The 19,527-nt window shown below is 36.9% G+C and overlaps 1 protein-coding gene across 1 annotated transcript in view; it reads left to right on the top strand.

Moving 5' to 3' along the window:
• OTOGL (otogelin like) overlaps positions 1 to 19,527 on the top strand; it is a 92,146-nt gene that overhangs the window by 8,206 nt on the left and 64,413 nt on the right. The window contains exons 7-20 of the mRNA XM_058023293.1: positions 1,428 to 1,549; positions 2,747 to 2,952; positions 5,649 to 5,776; positions 6,407 to 6,513; positions 8,686 to 8,792; positions 9,488 to 9,613; positions 10,291 to 10,399; positions 10,633 to 10,679; positions 12,046 to 12,191; positions 13,781 to 13,904; positions 15,468 to 15,645; positions 16,391 to 16,515; positions 18,286 to 18,495; positions 19,315 to 19,480. Coding sequence (XP_057879276.1) covers positions 1,428 to 1,549; positions 2,747 to 2,952; positions 5,649 to 5,776; positions 6,407 to 6,513; positions 8,686 to 8,792; positions 9,488 to 9,613; positions 10,291 to 10,399; positions 10,633 to 10,679; positions 12,046 to 12,191; positions 13,781 to 13,904; positions 15,468 to 15,645; positions 16,391 to 16,515; positions 18,286 to 18,495; positions 19,315 to 19,480 — 1,901 coding nt within the window. The remainder of the gene's footprint in view (positions 1 to 1,427; positions 1,550 to 2,746; positions 2,953 to 5,648; positions 5,777 to 6,406; positions 6,514 to 8,685; positions 8,793 to 9,487; positions 9,614 to 10,290; positions 10,400 to 10,632; positions 10,680 to 12,045; positions 12,192 to 13,780; positions 13,905 to 15,467; positions 15,646 to 16,390; positions 16,516 to 18,285; positions 18,496 to 19,314; positions 19,481 to 19,527) is intronic.

Below are 19,527 nucleotides of genomic sequence, written 5' to 3'. Positions count from 1 at the left end.
AGACAAAAACCTTGCCAAATCCTAACATCATGGTCCTTCTGGCTTTAATAATCAACCCCACAAGAGGAGAAGAAAACATAAGGATTATTTTGATTTTCCTTTATTGTGTTTCTGTCTTGGGATGGGTTTACATAGAAGCCATTTGCCAGGTCTAATAACTTTTATGTTGTCTTTAATTATGATTATCTTTATACATGTAAAAGCTCTGAATGCTTTTCCTGATCTAGCTTATTTCAGCCAGAGAAACAGTAACTGATTTTTACTTCCAGATTTAGTGTCAGTCAAGGAAGATTTATTCAAGTATTCATGAGCACTGTATGTGTTTACTCACAGATGTTTCCTTCAAAACAGTTACATTTACAGCCTCCATCACTATATTGGTAAAATGTTCCCAATTACAAGTTTATTAAGCTTAACAGCACTGTCAAGTAAATAGGTAATGAAATTCCCATCCTTCTCAGAGAATGATGACACACAAAGTAACATAAGTCATATTTGAGCAATTTAATCTCTGTCTATATTTTAATCTGGGAAATGATAGGCATCTAAGATGTAAAACACATTTCTCTCTCCCTTCAGTGGTGTCTAAAATAAGCTCATGGGCTTTTGAAGCACACTAGGACATCCTACTGGTTTGGGTGGCTCATTCCCCCTGAGATTAATGAAAACTGTGTAAGCTTTGCTCAAGCACAAACCCACAGTTTTCAAGTCCTGAGAGTACTGTATTTGAGCAAGATAAATTGGTATATGACTAAGCCAATCCCCTGGCTCATATGTATAATGGAGAAAAGCACACTTCAGAAAAGTCTACCTTTCTTCATTAGCAGGGCTGGAAAGCCAATGCAAAATGGATTTTAACAGGTCCATGTAACTTAGATGGCTGCTGTAATCTGTGGGAGCACTTCAAAATCTCAAGAAATCCTGAGTGGTTTAGGAGGGCATGCTGTAGTTCAGCTTGTACCAGTCTCAGCTGGCAGGGAGAGTGCTGCTATTACACTGAGGTTCTGTATGGTTTGTAATCCTGTTTTATAGATCAGATCTCTAGACACAGAGAAGTAGGGGTGTTTCTTCAGTGCAAGTAGCAAGCTCCACCTCTGGCCTCTATAAGCTAGCTCACTACAGTGTCTCTGAAGTTTGTCAGTGTAAAATGCCTGACTCCTTTATCCAGTATTCAGACCACTGGCCTGTGATGATATGCACTATTAAACAGTTGCTGTATTTCTCAGTAGTACTCTGTAGTGTGAACTTTGAGTTTTGCATACCTTTGTAATTGTGACTTTGCAATATTCTAGGTATTTATTTTTAAAGCTCTTTCATTATTTGGAGCATAAAAATGTGAAATATCATATATGAATTTAATAAAAATGGTGCAAAAATATTGAAGACAAGCATTTACTCTTATTGTGTGTCTGTTTTTTCCCTCAAAGGTTCATAACAGTCCTCACTGTTATGGTTCAGTATATACTTGTCATAGGTCTATCAGCTTATTTTTTTCAAACCAAGAAGAAATAATGATTTCAGGACATGAAGTAAGAAAAAATGGAATCAGGTAAGTGCTCTAATGGTGAGTTTTAATATTTTATTGGGAAAAAGATAAAGTGGAGTTTGGGAAACTGAGGATTCTTACACAATCCAGATAAAATAATTTGATCTGTACCTCTACTGATCCCTTGCTGTTCTGTATTGGGGCTGATAGTGCTCTAGTGTGAGCAGCTGTGACAGTACTGATGTCATACACGAGTGAGGATAGAATACACTGTATTGACTGTGTTCAGCTTCTCAGCTGTAACCTAACAATTATTTATTCCTTCTTTTTACAGACAAAGTCTGTGTCAGGCATTCCCAGCTAATCCCTGGTGCATCCAGATAGCATTTTGAACAATTCAATCATTATTTATTCTTGGTAGCTATGGCTAATATAAGACATGATCGTCTTCTAGATGAGTCTGAATTGGTTAAAAAAAGATCTTAAGCCCCTTTGGGGAAAAAAACTCCACAAAATATCTCTGAGGTACATCAAACCTCCAAATTTACCTTTCTTTTTGTAAGAGAAAGATATGTCTAAGGCATCCTTTATGCAAAATAAGTATATTTTACTGATTGATAAAGTACAGAAATTTCAAGAAAGTTGTTGAGGTGCTTTTGCCATCCCCTTTGTAATGCCTTTAGTATCTGAGAATGGTACCTCTGGTGATACGTTCGACCCAACAGAAGCAACTTTGGAAGACTGGGATTAGATCTGTGCTTATTATTGTCCAGTGGTCTTTCTCCAAAGGAGGAAGAGGTGCAACTTTTTTGTCAGTGGTGTTTTCTGTACTGCAAGCTCCTCCTTTTGCAGATGTCTAACCCAGTGATGACCCAGCACCCAGAAGGGCTGGTGGTGGTTTCTTGCCCAATGCAGCATGCTCATGAACTCAAGCATTCCTCAATGCGGTGTGCCAGGCTTTGAAAGCAAAGATGCATTATTCTTTTAAGCCTATAATTGGTACAACTGATAGGTGCATACAGCAGAAAGCACTCATTCTTGATGTTTGACATAGAGAAGTAAATATAAGATAGTAAAAACATGATGAAGGATTGAATGGAGTGACTGTGCACACCCAGGAAGAAGTGCTTGTTGAGTTGGAGTGACTCTGCACACCCAGGAAGAAGTGCTTGTTGAGTTAGAGGTGATGTTTTATGTGGTATTTTTCTAGCATGAACCTCATCTCATCTGAGACCTTTGATGTGCACTACATTTTTCCAGATTAATATTGCCTCAGACAGTTGGAAATGCTTTCATTGAGAGACTGGCTGACTATATTCTTGTGAAGACTACCTTTGGTTTTTCTCTTGCTTGGGATGGCAACTCTGGTATTTATATTAAGCTGACAGAAGATCATAAGGGAAAACCTTGTGGCCTTTGTGGAAATTTTAATGGCAATAAATATGATGACCTGATACTTCAAAACAGTAAGTAAATAGCTTACCCTTACTTTGTTTCCATGTTCACTTTAAATACAATGCTGTATAAATAGAATGTTGTAAAAAGTCAGTCCTGTTTCAGTTATTTCAGTAAAATAGTATAGCTACTCTACTTTTACTTCTCCTCATCATTAAAGATGCAAAGAGAAAAGGTCCTAGTTCAGGAAAGTACTTGTATGTGCATTGAAACCTCTTGCTCAGCTAAGCACTTTGGGTACCTTTATCCTATTGCCTTTAAACAATAAATACATAAAAAAATATTTATGGTTTTCTCTGTGTTTAAAGATGGAGAGGAAGAGTACCGTCTTGAGTCATTCTCTTAAAGCAACATCTTAAAAATCCTAGTTGAAATAAGTAAATTTCTAGGGTGTTTCCTGGGAGTTCTTGTATCCCCTTCTTGGTATGGTGGACTAAGGGCCTTGGACTACACTCTAGAATGAGGAGCTGCTTTGTGCTGTGTCTGAGGCAGAGATGACTTTTTAAACTTGTATTCTGTAGCCTAGATAGGGAATACTCCACAGGGACTTTTGTCTTACTTGCAACTAATGTGGAAAAAAAAACCTAACAAGAACAGGCTTGAAAATATGAGGATTTTTCTCACTCTCTTATACAAACAAAATAAGATTGTCTTACTTGTTATCATTAACTGCTGAGAGAATCTAGCCCCATGACTCTGCGTGTGTTTAAGTCACAAAAGGTATCCCACAGTAACTTTTTCCCCTTTTTTTAAATGGTTGATAGTGGAGCTTTAAAAATTCCTTAAGGAAGGAATGCTCACTCTACGTATCTTGGAAGATTCTTTAAAAATCTACCCGAGTATAGATTTTTCATAGCTTTTCTGCCACGAGAGCAGTAAGTTTTGTGCAGTAACTTCTGTTCACCAGAGTACAGTATGTTTAATAACCAATTTAGTCTACTGATGTGTAATAATAGAGAAAAATAATATTTGGAGGAAATAATGAATTAATGTGATCTCTAAAATTCAATAATTTCAGTATCTTTAGATGTATTATCTGTTATAAAAGATTTCCAGCTCATACTTGTCTTCACTTTTGGAACTGAATTTTTGTACCATGATCATTTCATCTAGCATTTTTCTTTATCACACATGGTAGCATTATTGCAGTGAACAACTGAGAATAAAATGAATTTAATCTTGAATCAGTTGCATAACATGGTGCCTTGACTCTGCAAATGCAAAGCATGGAATTCTGAAATCTTTAAAAGAATAGACTGCTAATTCAGATCCCTTCCAAGCTGCAACATTTTTCTAAGAATTTCTAAATCTTATAAATCATTTGATATAATGATTTCTCTGTCCCAGCTAAACTACTTCCCTGAGTAGTGTAAAGGTAACTCTTACATCTATCCTGAATCTTCCAGAGTCCAAATGCTCCTTATTTGTTATGCTTAAATAAATAAACTGCTGAGAGGCATATAATACTCCATTTCTAAATACAGTTTAAAAACAAACTCATTTTTTGTTTCCTTATCTTCACCTTTAATAGCATCTTTGTGATGCTTTAATATGAAGGACTGTATCTGTGTATAGAACTGTTTCAAGGACAATGATTTTATTATGTGGTATTTTTTAAGACTTAAAAGTTTTTTTCAAGCCATGTCAAAATGTACATAAAGTATTTTTAATGTTCTTGTAGAATCAGAGTTATAACAACAGGTTCATCTCTAGATTAAACCCCAGCCTTTTGTGTTTGGGAAAGGTTTTCTGCATAAAGAACTACTCTGTCAGAGAGGAAGAATAATTTTAAGTCTCTCTCTCACTCATAAGCAAAACAGACTGATGGTTAGGATATTATAATCATTTATTTGTGGAGATCCAAGTATATGTATCTCATTAGTGTGCTTTGTGGCTTTCCACATTTCAGTATCCAACTTTGTACTTCTTGTGCTAGAAGTTAGATTCAGTTTTCTATAGTACAGCTCTGTGGAAAAAAACCCTCTATCTGATTTCATTTCAATATCTTGTCTCCTAGCCATGCATGGATATAGATAACCATAGCATAGACAATTACTGTCAGGTTCTTCATAGTGGAGGCAATATACTGTTTTTAACCTAATAAAGAATGTAGAGAAAATACAATATTTAGTTCTTGCTGCAAATATATGGGAATTTTGTGTCTGTTTTTTTACTGCCAACCTTCTAGTATGTTCCTGTATCTAAGCCTGTTGCCATGACTTCCAGTCATGCATCTTGTTCATTAATTCTTCTGTGCTCGTGCTGTGAGGAGAGCTGGGCATCTTGTGCCTGTGTGTTGTAGTGCTTTTCTGCAATAAGGGAAAAGGAGGGACATAATAGCACTAACTGACCTTTGTGAAACATGATGAAAGACTTAAATTGCTTCAAAGAAATGTATTTTTCTTAAGTATTCAATGCCTTCCACTTGTCATTATTTGTATATTTGCTATGAAATTATCAGTGATTGTGCTTAAAATAACCCAAGCCAACACCTTGTCATGCATTTTTTCTGTATTTTTATTTAAATGTAGTATAAAATGCAACCTGAAATAAAAAAGATATTACTTTTCTTTATGACTTGTACTCAGAAATCATCTGTAATTGAGATAATGAACACATTGAAATATTACTAAAATTTTCAAAGCTGTCTTATGTGTTTGTGTTGACAATTTTTTATTGTTGTTCTCCCAATGTTTTTATGCAGTAGGTGAATATACAGAAGACATTGCTGAATTTGCAAATAGCTGGGCTGTGCAAGCCTCAGATGATATAGCTTGTGTCCCTACTGCCTCAGATTTTTCCAGTCCTTGCTCAGCCAATGCAGAATCCACTGAGGTAAAGGAATTATATTTTATGTATATACATCGATACATGCATATGTATACATGTATTTTCTTAATCTTCACTGCCTACTGATGGTACAAGAATCTAACAATATACACAATGTTGAAAAGGCCTTAAATGCATTGAGGCTTTGGGAAAGATTCAGATCAGGGCTGTTGCTAGGGAGTGCCTGAAATTCTTCATGCGTTTAGCTTAAAAGTACAAAGGCTCAGATTGGATGTGCCAAGTGGCACCAGTCTGCAGGCAGAGCTCTTCATTACTGCATCAAACTTGGGTTCAGTTTCTGGCATCTTGCAACTCATTATTTTAGAGATTGTGAAATACTGCAGAAATAGTTGCAGGTCAGCTACTGCATTGACACAAAATATTTTTCTTTGCCATTTCACACTTTTTCATCCCAGGTGGTTTAGGACCAGCATGCAGTCAAGAAGGCTTAGGCACAGAGGAAAAAATTTTAGGAAGAATAATGAAAGAGATATAATAGTAAATTGAGACAGCACCATCCTCAAATTTTAATGGGGACATAAAGGACCTTAGACTAGGGAAACAAAGCTAAAGAGAATGATGCTTGTTCAGAAAGTATTGGCTAACTTCCATTTACTGATTCTCCTTAATGCACAGGACATATTCTTCAAGTGCCAAATATTCCTACAGTTTCCTTTTCTCAGCTGTCATGAAAGTATAGATCCGTATTCTTACATTTCAAGTTGCATGAATGATCTTTGCAGGTAAGTACTTGAATTCTTGTGTATTTAATCTTGACACATGAAATGAATGCTCAGTCTTTTGTGTGGGACCAGAATGAAAGAACATTGTGGGAAGTTGAGAAGAACCAAGTTCAAAATGAGAGACAGGGTTTCTCAGGGGGTGATTTGTGTGGGGACAAAGGGCACAAAACCAGCCTGACAAGGGATATTTTGATTGTTAAGGGCTTACATAGATTCAAGGAAACACTAGACAAGTAAGTGCAAGGTAAATTCATGGAGAATCACTCATGACAAAAATGAGGTGCTAATCACAAAAAACCCAAGAAACTTTTATCTGGAGGCCCAGAAACAGAACTATGTGGAGATGATACTAGGAAGAAATATCAACAATACTGGAGGAGTTGGGCCATTTGTCAGACACAGCTGGACTGGTTTTTATGACTGACCACTATCATTCAAATCAGTAGAATTTTTACAAAATGATGCCATTTACTTAAATTCAGAGCTGCCAAAACAAATTGAACTCGGTTGCTTTGATGGGAGTCACACCCCCTCAGCTGCTGGCATGGTAGGCAACTTGGTATCCTAATTAATTCCAGTCATTCAAGTTAAAATTGTACTCTGGTAATTGAAGGGATAATTGGGCAATGTACCACTTTCTTTTTGGTAAGGTTTTCAAATGAAGAAGTAACTGTCAGAAATAGGAGGATTTTTTTCAGTGTATTTAATTCTCAGAGTTTCACCAGTTTAATCAAAAGCACACAGAAAGGATCACAAGACTAAACATAAGGATCCCTCAGTATAATCCATTACAACTTATTAGTTCAATTTTTGATGAATGTTTGGTTTTCTGATTTACCATAGAGTCAAGATAGAAGAATTTGTGTTTGTAGGAAAACACTGGTGTTGCTCAGAAAAGAGATGAGTTGCCTCTGTATGGTCTCTGTCTAACTCAGGAATTTACTGTGACTTTTGAAGAATAATGAAAGCCATTTTTTTCGAGTAGGATATTGAATCACTGCTGTGGTGTTAAGGAGGGTTGGATTTTTTGTGAACAATCTGATGCATGTTACTGTGAATTTTGTGAATGTTAAAAACCTTGAAGTTTCTATGTCTCAGAAATTCATTAATTTAGGCTTATTTTGTTTATAAAGAAACCTCTCTTCTTGTGGCTTAGTGTCAGTTTATGAAGGTTTTTTGTGTGGCCATAGTATAGTCCAAGTATTCTTTCTATTAAGACCCATTTAATTGGATTAGACGAGGAGAGTTGGAGAGACTCTGATCACTGCAACAAAGAGTGTAGTGGTGTTTGATTTGATAATAGATGTGTTGAAAGCAGAATACAAACACAATACAACATATTCTTAAGACGATTAATTTTGGAAGCATGATCTGGTGTGCTAAGGGACAAACTCAGCTGATCTGTCATAAACATGCTTATAATAGAAATGTCATGCTATGACTAGTTGATTTTGGCACCAGATCTTCCACAGCGAATGTTGTGAGTTGTTTGACTTTCACAGTAACAAAAGTTTGGTGGTATTTCACCGTATGTGACTTACATCTGAATAAAATTTGAACTTGCCTACATATTAATGAATGTCTTTTTATTTGATTCTGGTAAAAATGCACTGTACAGTTTCTTCTGTATAGACTAAGGCAGAAATCTTGTCTTTGCCTAAGGCTGTGCTGCCCTGAGCCTGTCCACAGTATTTAGTGGATAATAATTCTGCCTCTGAGAACTTCAGCACAAGGTCAGGAGTCCATAATAGGGTTCTTCTCATCTAAGTTCAAGGAAATTGGAGACTTGAAGTTCTCACTTGAGCCAGAATGCCCTTTTTAAGTCAGAGTTTCTATGCCATGCAGGATGGAGAAGCCTGAGATGGGGATCTTGAGACTGTTGAGTTGTCCATTGTCTTCAAAGGTCCTGCTTCTCTTTCACTTCAAGTAGCTCTTTTTAAAAATAATAGATTAGTGGTTTCATTCATTGTGGTAATATTAAAATGAAATAACATTTAGTGAGATCAAATGATAAAACCACAATGTTAGTTCATTCCTTTTTATATTTTCCCTGTGTGCCTTTATGACTAAGTGGTGTCAGCTATGCGTGAAATATCCTGTACCATGTCACATGGCAGAAATTTTTAGATGGGATTTGTTTTCCTTGATTATTCTCTTATTTTATCATTTCAGAGTGGATGATGATGAAACATACTGCAGGGCAGTGACAGAGTACGCTAGAGCATGTTCTCACGCTGGGTCCCCAGTGCGGGACTGGAGGGATGACTTTCCTGCCTGTAGTAAGACTCTTCAAAAAAGCATGAACCTTTGAGATATCCCATGTATTCAGTTCAAATATTCCGTCTTGACAACATTTTTCCTTGTAGAACTCAAACCTGATACTCAAGCTGATCAGCCATTTTCGCTCTTGCTGGCAAACAACAAAGTCAATGACTTGCTCGAGGGATATTTTAATTCCATTGTGCTATGATTTAGATCCATAAAAAATTCATGTTTCTGTGGATTTCTTGAAAAATCATGTGTGCTGATCATATTCTAGGACAAAGAGCAAACATCTGTGGAGATTTGCTCTTGCTCTTTGTCCCAGAAGACCTCTCAGCCTCTCTTGGCCCTATAACAGAATTAACATAGTTAATCCAGCTCCTTGTTATCACTACCACCCATCAATTGCAGCTCATCCTCATGCACAAGGCTTAGAACTAGCTGAGATATGAAAATATTCACAGAATGTCACAGAAGCTATAACTTATTTTAGAGAGATGATATAAGGATTTGCTAAAGAGAGACTTAAATATTGACAAGAGCTTCCCCAGAGTTCATCAGTTAAAACTCCTCCAAAACACCCATTTTACTTGATCTGATTACCTATCTATACCAGAAGAGCTGCACAATGTTTATTTGACAGAAATGGAGTTTCTAGCATGGAAAGAGAAATTGCACTAATGTTCAGTATACCATGGGTTTTTTTTTGTAGCTGAGAAGTGTGAAGACACCTTTGTTCACCGTGACTGTATCAGTTGTTGTCCACCGACTTGCACCTTTGAAAAGGATTGTCTTGGCAGCAATCTGCACTGTTTAGATGGCTGTTACTGTCCAGATGGTAAATATTGTCAATGCTATTTCAAAACATATGTGTAAAGCTACTATACAACACCATAATAATGCCTGGAAGTTATGCATATTGTAAATTCTGCCCTAGATGTTGTTACTGTCACTCTGATTCTTCCCTTTGTTGTGTGATAAACATTTATTTAGATTACAAAGGTGTCTCAGCATGCAATATCAGTTAAAATCTGGAGATGTTACTAGTGCTTCCTACACTAGGATATTGCACAGATTTAGTCCACTTTATTTGAATTATTCAAAAATGTATAGAAATTTTCCTTAAACAGAATGTGTCATGCTCTGTACAAGAAACCAAAGTTTCTGAGACCTCTATGGGACAAAAATTATTGACTGGACTATGAACCATCCTAGTTCTAGACAGACTAAAGATAGTGAGATTTCAGAATCTTTTCATTTTTGAGTCTGTACAGTTTTACATTCTTAAGGCAGACATTTTTCATAAAGCAACAATACAGAGTGGCAACTTCTTATTAGGGAGCTGTGCTCTGAGCTCTCTGCACTCACTTGGCAGATGTTTTTGCTGGTCCTTGTTTAAGACTGATAACATCACCTCCTGGGAGATTGGAAAGTTTGAGTCAGATGGGGGAAGAGCAGTGATCTGGGGTTGGCTAATTTTTTTTATATCTCATTAATTAACTTCTTTCTCAACAGGTCTCATTATGGAAAATGGAACTTGTATCTCTTTGTCGAATTGTCCTTGTATTTATCATGGAACTGCTTTCCCTGTAGGCTCAAAAATTGAACAAGAATGTAGCAACTGGTATGTGAAAGCCTGTGTGTTTCATCTCCCAAGGACTACTGTCCATAGTTAGTTTAACACAGTCACACAAATTTTAAACAATAGTTACTGTTTATATTTTACAGTCTGAGGCCTGTGTATCACTAAAATATACAGGCTATTCTGTGTGAATTCAAGGCATATTAATTAACTCAAAACTACTTATTTTGCTAAAAATCTGAACATTATTACTGTTGTGTGATTTTCCTTTTTAGTATTTGTGTTGGTGGCATTTGGAACTGCACTGATCATGATTGTCCAGGTATTTGTATTTCATTACTCTTTTCTCATTTCATGACAAAAATGATAAACTTTTCTGAAGACACCAGAACCATATATGATCCAAGGCTTTTGGCCCCCAGTTTAGGAAGAAAGATTAAGCAGGTGGATATTGACCGTAGCTGTGGGCCAGCTGGAATGAAGCTGTTATTTGCTGATCATACTCATTCTGCCTTTTCCCACGTGCTTCCCCTTCCTCTGCACTATCCACCTCTTGTTTTCTATCTCTTGTTTATGCTCAGTGTTATTTGCCACAGATGGTGTATTTTTATTGCCTGTGCAGTACCTAGGCCACGTATAAGGATCTCTTCACTTTCAGGTGCAACTTTATTGTAAGTAATAGGTAAAACATCATTCTGATGCTGTAGACTGCATTTTGTCTCTTGTAATAGCAGTTCATGTTTGAATTATCATCCTTATCTTTAAAGATATCATGTCTCTGTAATGAGTTACACAGAGGAGCATGCAGCAGGCAGGTGGTGAAACTCCCTTGATAGTTCTGTACCTCAGACAAGGTTATATTATGAAGTTTGTGAAAGTTTTTTTTTTACAAATTAGGGAGCCCTCTTTGAATGAGGTAATAAGGCTTAAGAGTTGCTAAGCAAGACTTGACAGTGTGAATCTGTAATGTGAAACAATTGCCACTGAGAAGCACTCCCTATGTCTTGTGTGTGTTGTGTATACTCATGAGGGGTTTATTACAATTACTTTGGCCTGGTCCTAGGGACAGAGCTGCTGTAAGTAATGGGAGCAGGTTAGCTGTGCTCCAACAGAGCACCTCCTGCAGCCAAAGTGGATCTAGTTTGTGTGCTCTGATGTTATCCCATGGTGTGAATGGAAGTGTGGTAAGTGCGGATGAACTGGAGATTTGCTTCAGCAGTGCATTCCTGATTTGAACTGGAAAAAAACCCCAAAATGTGTGCCCTGATGACACCTGCATCCCCTTCATACCAGTGGTAGCGAGCAGTTCCATAATACCTAGAAGAATGGAGAAGAGGTCCTCTTTCATACTGAGTCATTGGAAAAAAAAAAGACAAAGGATTCTAGGATACTTCTGAATTGTAGTAAAGAGAAAAGTCTTTTGTATTTTAGTCACAGGCATCTCATCTAGTTAGAACCAAAAGGTGCTGCCCATGGATGTGCCCTTTATGAGATGATATCTGTTGGAAATAGATGTCTCTAGCGTAATTTGTTTCTAAATGTCGTTATTATTGGATGGATTAAAGTCAGCCTAGGTTTTATATTTAGAAAGCTTGAGAAAGTTTCTTATTTTCTCCTCTCTTACATGATTTGCAGAATAATGATACATTCTTATGTAAGAGAACATTCTTTATACTTTTTCTCTCAAGCTGAGTGCTCCATCACGGGCAGCTCTCATTTCACAACATTTGATGGACGCCATTTTACCTTTCTTGGGATTTGCCAGTACATTTTGGTAAAAGGCACTGGAAAAAACAAATTCACAATCACTTTACAAAAAGCACCTTGTGGAGAGGTAAGATACATTTTTTTTGAAATGTTGAAACAATCAGGTCCGTCCATATTTCAGGCAATCTTCTATAAATTCTTCTGTAAACTACTTAGTAATGTTACATAGAAAATATAAACTGAAATCATCTTACAGCTTTTTTATTTTTGTTATTGTTTGTGTTGCTACATGTTATACTGCCCTTTGTAAAAGCTATAGCAACTTTAGAGGGATCAAGTGTAAAGAGTTACTCATTTATGCATATCAAAGTTGTATAAACACCTTTAGTTATGGCGCCAACAGATGTCAGGCTTTGGAAAAGCTGCTGTTGGCAGAACTGTAGGTTTAATACATCACTGTTTAGGCAAGAATTTTTTTTTTTTTTGCTAGCTTTAGATTTTATTTGATATGTTATAACATATTTTATTTGTTGGAACAGTGTCTTTTAGAAAACCATCCATGAGACTAGGCACCACACATACTTGTTTGAAAATATTTTGGCAGATATTCAACAACACACTTTAGGAATAAAGGTGCTTATAAAGAGTACTTACCTTTGAGAGTGGATTTAATGGTCCTGTTAGACTCTCAGGAGAAGGGGCCTTGAGACTGTGACTCACTGACCATATGCTGAGGACGGGGATGTCTGAACACCTCAGCAGGGGGCAATGCCCTATTTGGGACTGTCTCTCATATCCTCCTTTCAAAAGCTTGATCATGATCTGGTGCCTCTCTACCTTTCTTGTAAGCACCTGCTTCTCCTGCATAGGTGTTATTTTTATTATGTTTCAGTGGCTACCTAACCAACCATTTCATGCTTGAGGCATTTCAGGTGGCCTCAAGCATGAAAGGGTTGGTTAGGTATCCACTGAAAAATAAGGTTGCCACTGGTAATAACCTTTTGTAGAGCTCTAGGCACCTTGAAAAGTTTCTGGATGAAAACAGAGGGACCCTGGGGAGCATGAGATGCTTGGTTTTGGCTAATTCGGTGTTGGCTTTTGTCCTGTATTTAGGTTCATAAATTCTGCCTGGATTGCACACTAAAATGATGCATGTGACATGGTTTATAGGTCACAATTTTTCAATTGTCAGATATTTATAAATTATTGTAATATAATACTGGAGAATTTATGTCCTTTTTATCTGCAATCAGAGATCATCACTACATTTTATGTGTGCCAAAGTTTCTTTCTCCTGTGTTGCTGCATTTGTGCTCTGGTTGCAGCAGCTTGATTTAGATCGGGTCAGACCCTTGCTCTACCAGTGATTAACCCGTCAATGACCAGTACCCAAATTGGCCGTGCAAGTATGGAATTTTCAACCCAGTATCAGTACCTGGGGACCTCTGTCCACTTCCTATAATACTGCCATAATACCTAAAATGCATTCTCCCAGCATATGAAGATTATGCATAAGCAATGTTATATGATGTTGTACATACAATTTTGAGTGCCTTGTTTAATGCTTTGAGTGATAGTTTACAAGTGATTTACCTGATGACAGTTCTGATATTTCCTTTCTATATGCTTTTTTCCCCCCTGTTTATTTGCTTCTGTTTTCCATGGTAATATTAATGTCATTGTCTGTTTCTGATGGTGAAACTTGTTTCTCCTTAGAACTTTGACCATGCCTGCATTGAGTCTATAACACTGGTTCTTGAAGATGACGTGAGGAAACAAGTAACTCTCACAAGATATGGTCAAATCCAAGCTGTCCCTAACCAAGTTTTTAACCTCAATGGTAAGAAGTGCATGAAGAAGAATATTACCAGAGTTCACATTCTGTCTCTTAAATGCTCCAGAACGTTTTAATAATATCAGTCTTTGAAAAAGGAATTTCTTTAAACATAACTTATAAAAGCATACAATCACTTACGTCTCAGAACATTAGTAATAATTATAGAAATTTACTTTTATCATCTGTAAAACAATTCTTCATTATGCCCTCATTTCTTTGCATTTCTTATCTTTTAGAGTAGAAATTCCACTCATTTTGTTTGTGTTTAGGGGGAGAGAGGTAAGAAAAAGAAAGGAAGTGAAGAGATCTTGGTGCTAAGGTCTAGCTTGTTTAAAGCTTTTTAGACTAAATAGAATGGAAAAGAATCCATGAGCTCAATGGGATTTATGTTGATTTCACTGCTGACTTATGTTGTGATTTCAGACAGGTTACTTCATCATTTTGGAAAGGATAGTAAAATAAACCAGCCTTAAAAGCATGTTATAAAATTAAGCACTGAAGGTAGAAATGATACTGCTAAATTTTGAAATTTACAGTGACCAGTTAGTGGAATTTTAGTCTCTTTCTAAAAGAGTTAAGTGAGAGTAAAGTTCTTACCCAGCCTTCTGCAAAACAGATTTTAGGGAATCCTGTGGTGGTGATTGCAGTTAGATCTTTTCTTCATTGAATTTGTCCAGTCACAGTACTGTTTCCTACGGCAATGAGCTTCATAGCTCAGTTATGCTCTATATTGACACTTCTGCTTCATAATTTGATTGGTAACTTCATTTTATTCCTTTTGAATTAATCCCTATTAATTTTCTTGTCTCTTTCCACAGTCTGCAACAAATATAATTTATGAAAAGTATTTTAGTGTCACATTCTTGATAATTGCGTGTATCTAATAAGTTTGATTCCCTAAGGACATCCTTAAGGATTTTGTTTTCCTCTCTTCAATCTGTGTGTGTGTGCATGTGTAGAGGCTGCTTATGAAGGTAGATCTACTTTAGACCTTCAGCTGCAAGTAGCCCAACAATGTGTAGCAAATGAATGCTGTGACTGTGAAATTTCCATTTCCTCACATAACGGATTTGCTGGGAAGGAAAGCTGGGAATTTGATAGGGGCTCAGTTCACATACAGTCCAAGGAAGGAGCTATACTGATGTCATGTCAATAGTGGTGAGAGAGAACCTGCTATCTAAAGATTCAATATACTTTACAGAAATCTGTTACTCACTCTTGTAATATCACTGGATACTAAGAAAAAAGGAGTTTCTTGTCTTGCCTTCTCATTGCCAAAAAAACCAAACAGAGAGGTGCAAGCATGGTTTCTAGATAACTCACAGGTGCAGAAAGCTGTGACATTTTTAAAATGTCAACAGTAGGTGGAATTCCTGATTTGTGTTGTTACTGGAAATAAGCTCAGATAGAGAATGGGAGAGGATATTTGGCCGACAGTGAGGTTGTGCATAGTTTTTCATTTTATGTCTAAATTTTCAAATTTTTTTTTGCTTAATGGGTAAACCAGTACAACCTGGAAGCTGGGTTTCAGTGACTTTCTTTTTCTTCTTCTTTTGCTATGTTCAGGGGCTATTGAAATTCAGAATATATCTTCTTTCTTTGTACAACTGAAAACTAGTTTTGGTTTGAAGATACTGTTTGCTAAAGATGGAGAGAGGATCTATGTTCAAGTTGATGTCAGATGGAAGAGAAGAACATTAGGACTATGTGGAACTTACAATGGAAATTTAAGAGATGATTTTCTGTAAGTTTCATGTTGTGCATTTATATTGTATTTAATAACAAGTGAAAAGTTTTGTTGAACATAATCATCTGATAATTTAATTTCATTAACATGCTCAAACGTTAATAAACTAACCAATATAAAATGTCCTAATTAAAATGGTAGTCACTTTTATAAATATGAAAGTCAAAAACTTATGCATTTTAAGGTGTTTTTTTAAGTAATTATAGAAAGCTACCATATTATTTGTAGAAGTTTCTGGATGATGATATTATTTGAATGCACTTTTCCCTTTCTTGTTGCTCCCTTTTCTTCAGAGCAAATATGTGAACACTGAGAAAAAGATTGGGTGATAATACTTGTATCATCCTCACATGGCTGACACTTACTACTGTTTGATTTTCCTCCCCACATCAAGTTTTAATGTAAAAAAATGTAATTCTGCGCCACAGGAATATTTTAATTAGAAGGGAATAATTTCCTTACTTTTAAACCTTATTTCCTCCAAATTTCCTCAAGCTAAAATGTCACAAAACTTGTCTGCACAGCAGACTTAGAATGTAGGAACATTTTCACAGGAATAAAATATTGAGGAAAAAGTTTCACATGCCCTCTCTTCTTTTATACCTCAAAGATGGAAATTCTTTTGGCACATTGACTATTCAATGTGACTATAAACCTAAGCCTCTTTATTGAACTTGCATCCCCACCCATGTACACCCTAAGGTCAACAGGATGCTTGCAGTGTTGATGTTTTCCTTTTCAGATCTCCAGCAGGGATGATAGAAGGGACCCCACAACTTCATGCCAATGCATGGAAGGTTTCCTCAGCTTGCTCCATGCCTATCAATATTCCTGTGGTTGATCCCTGCAATGTGAATCAGCAAAATGGTACATTTTCACAGGGGAGTCTGAACTTAGCTGTATCTTATTATTATGGGACAGTTTTTCTTTTCTCTGTGAAAAAAATTGCACATACATGTATTTCAGCTTCAGGTTTAGATGTGCACTTTTTTTTTTTTTTTTGCATCAGCAAAGATCATTTTCCCATACATTTTGTATGTAAAATGAAGTTAGTACTTGATAAATAAAAGCTAGTTGGTAATTTAGTGCTGGGTGTACTGACTATGAGCACTAAATTCTGCTGATTACTATACATGCAGCTTTTTAGCTATTTATGATCCTGTAAATTATGCCAGTTGACAGGAAAGACTGATGCATGACTGTTAAAGAAAGTACAGGAGACAATGTTGAGACCAAAAGTCCTGTCTCTGGCTTCCACATGATTATTGCACTAAAAATTTCTTAATCCTCCATCTCCGACAAAAACTGTTGCAGACAATCTGAGAGCCTTGAATTTGTTCAAATTCCTGGGCAAGGATTTAGTTTTGGCTGGTTGGCATGCCTATGGTTTGTGTTGAACTTTCACTGTCTCCTTTTTGCATTGCTGCTCTTTTCAATTAATGAAGACAATGGGTAGACTGTAGTTGCTAATTCTGACAGAATGTAGTCTAATATTTTTAACATTTCAGACATCAGATCTCACTAGGGATGTGGGATTTATCCATATTTAAAGCCTGTTGAAGCAAGGCTAGAATAACAGTAAATCTCTAACAATGTGGGGAATCCTAGGAGTTTTTATACACTCCTTGCTGTCTGTCTTCTCAAGACAGCCAGACCTCTCAGCCAGATCAGCTCAGAGCCTTCATGCCTCACCCTCAGTTCTGTGCTAGCTCAGTGAAGGTGGCGTTTGACATAAATGTGTGCTGCTTAGAGCAGGAGGGTGGACTGCATGACTTTCTGAGGGTCCTTTCCAGCCTGCATTTCACCATGATCCTCTAAGAATCACTGTGAAAAAGCAGCAGAGAGTGAAGTGATCCACACCATGCTACAAGCACAGGCATCTTTTTCAGGTCTAAGATGATAGTGACCTGATCAACAAAGGAAAAAAAAAAAGATTGTTTGGTTACTTATTTTGTCAGGTTAATTTTCAACTGAGTTAAGTTGTTCAGTCCTTGAATCTAGTTTACTGACAGTCCAAAAAATGTGAAATTCTTCTGTCAGTGTGTGTCTGTGGAAATGAACATGGAGTTTGAAGGAGAGGTGCGTTCTTTTAGCAGCAAAAGTGGCTTAAATATAATCCACATCACAGAGTTTCTTAGCTATTCCACCACTTGTGGTGGCAGTCTGCTTCAGTGGCTGGAGGGCAGGAGGAGGGTTTGTTGCTGCTAGAAGGTGTATGGCCAGTTTGGGATTTGCATGCCCTCAAGCTCTCCTTTGTAATGTTTCCTGAGACCACATGCCAGGAAGTACATGGCCATTGTTGACATTAAAGCTAAATGAATGTCAAGTAGGAAAACCATACTTCAGGCTTTGGGGGACTCTAACTATTCTTTTGAAGTATATTATTTTGCCATTTAAATTTCCTGTGTTGTAAGAGGAAGGCATAATTTAGTATTGAGTTTTAGTACAGTTATTTTTATCTTAAGTAGAGTTCTCTATTGAGGGAGTTGTTCGTAATATCAATTTTAAACTATAGAATTGTATGCAAGTGTTTATATTGCATGCCTGGCTATGTTTGATTTTAATATTCTGTGCTATTGATATGACTAACTGTTATATTAAAACGGACCTGGCTAAAACAATGTCACCTTCTCTTAGCTGGGTATGCATCTCACTGTGATATCATCAACCAAGAGGTGTTTGCTCCCTGCCATGCCTACATCAGTCCAGGGCTGTACTACCAGCTCTGCCGCTTTGACGCATGCAAATGTGGAAGCAGCTGCCTGTGCAACGCTTTGGCACACTATGCTTATGTCTGTGGCAAGCACGGCGTCACCATTGACTTCAGATCTCATGTTTCTTACTGTGGTGAGTAACATTTCCATAATGGAATGTCTTTTAGAAATGTGTAAAACTCTACAAATTTCAATCACTCCACAAAATATAAGGATTGGCTTCTTTTTCCTGGAAACTAGAGTTGTGCCATGGTGTAATGATGTACGAGGGGAGAATGGTAACAGCCTTTACATTAGGTATAAGAATCGGTGCTCCTGAGCTGCCTCATAGGAATGTCTGCCCTTTCTATTGCTCACAGAGAGAAATGGAATTCTTTCTTTGAAGCCCTAAGTCAGATGGAAGTCCCTATTAGGATAAAGGAGTCAGGGAGTGGCAGGAGTGGAGCCATTCCCTAAGGGGGGTTGACAGGGTCTCCCTAAACAGGGCAGGACAGGGTGTGTGATACAGTAATGATTTAAAACAAAGCATTTCACAGAATCTTAGAGTATCGTGAATTGGAAGGGACCCACAAGGGTAATTGAAGTCCAACTGCTGTATTTCTGTTTCTAAGCAATATAGCAATGCCTCAGCCTTAGCTAGACCTATTGGAAGCCTGAAATTCTAGATAGATGCTCAATTTGACATATGGAAAGGACAGAAAGCTACTGTTTACAAAACTGATGATTCCAGTTAAAAATTATTTTAACAAAAACCCACCTTAATCTTAACATATCTAACTTCAGAAATTGGTAACATGGCATATTTTTCTCATGCTTTTCAACTAAACCCAGTGCCACAAGAGACCACTTTGCTTTGATTTTCTTGAACTTCCATGATACAATACTTTGTTTTCCATTTTTCACATTTTAACAGAATGCTGTTCTCCCTTCTTTCTCCCTCTCTTTCCTCCAGCTGTGATGTGTCACAGTGGTATGCTTTATCATCAGTGCTCTTCTTTTTGTAAACATTCCTGTGCTTCACTTTCCATGGCAAATATCTGTGCTGATGACTGTGCAGAAGGATGTAATTGTCCTGATGGGAAGTATTTTGAAGAGTCAGTCAACTTTTGTGTATCAATGTAAGTAATAAAAAAGTAGAATATATGTATGGACACAATTTCCTCTT

The sequence above is a fragment of the Melospiza georgiana genome, chromosome 4, assembly GCF_028018845.1.
Source record: "Melospiza georgiana isolate bMelGeo1 chromosome 4, bMelGeo1.pri, whole genome shotgun sequence".
NCBI classification, from domain to species: Eukaryota; Metazoa; Chordata; class Aves; order Passeriformes; family Passerellidae; genus Melospiza; species Melospiza georgiana.
Note: the sequence above shows the minus strand (reverse complement) of the source record. Positions and strands in the feature narration are given on the sequence as shown.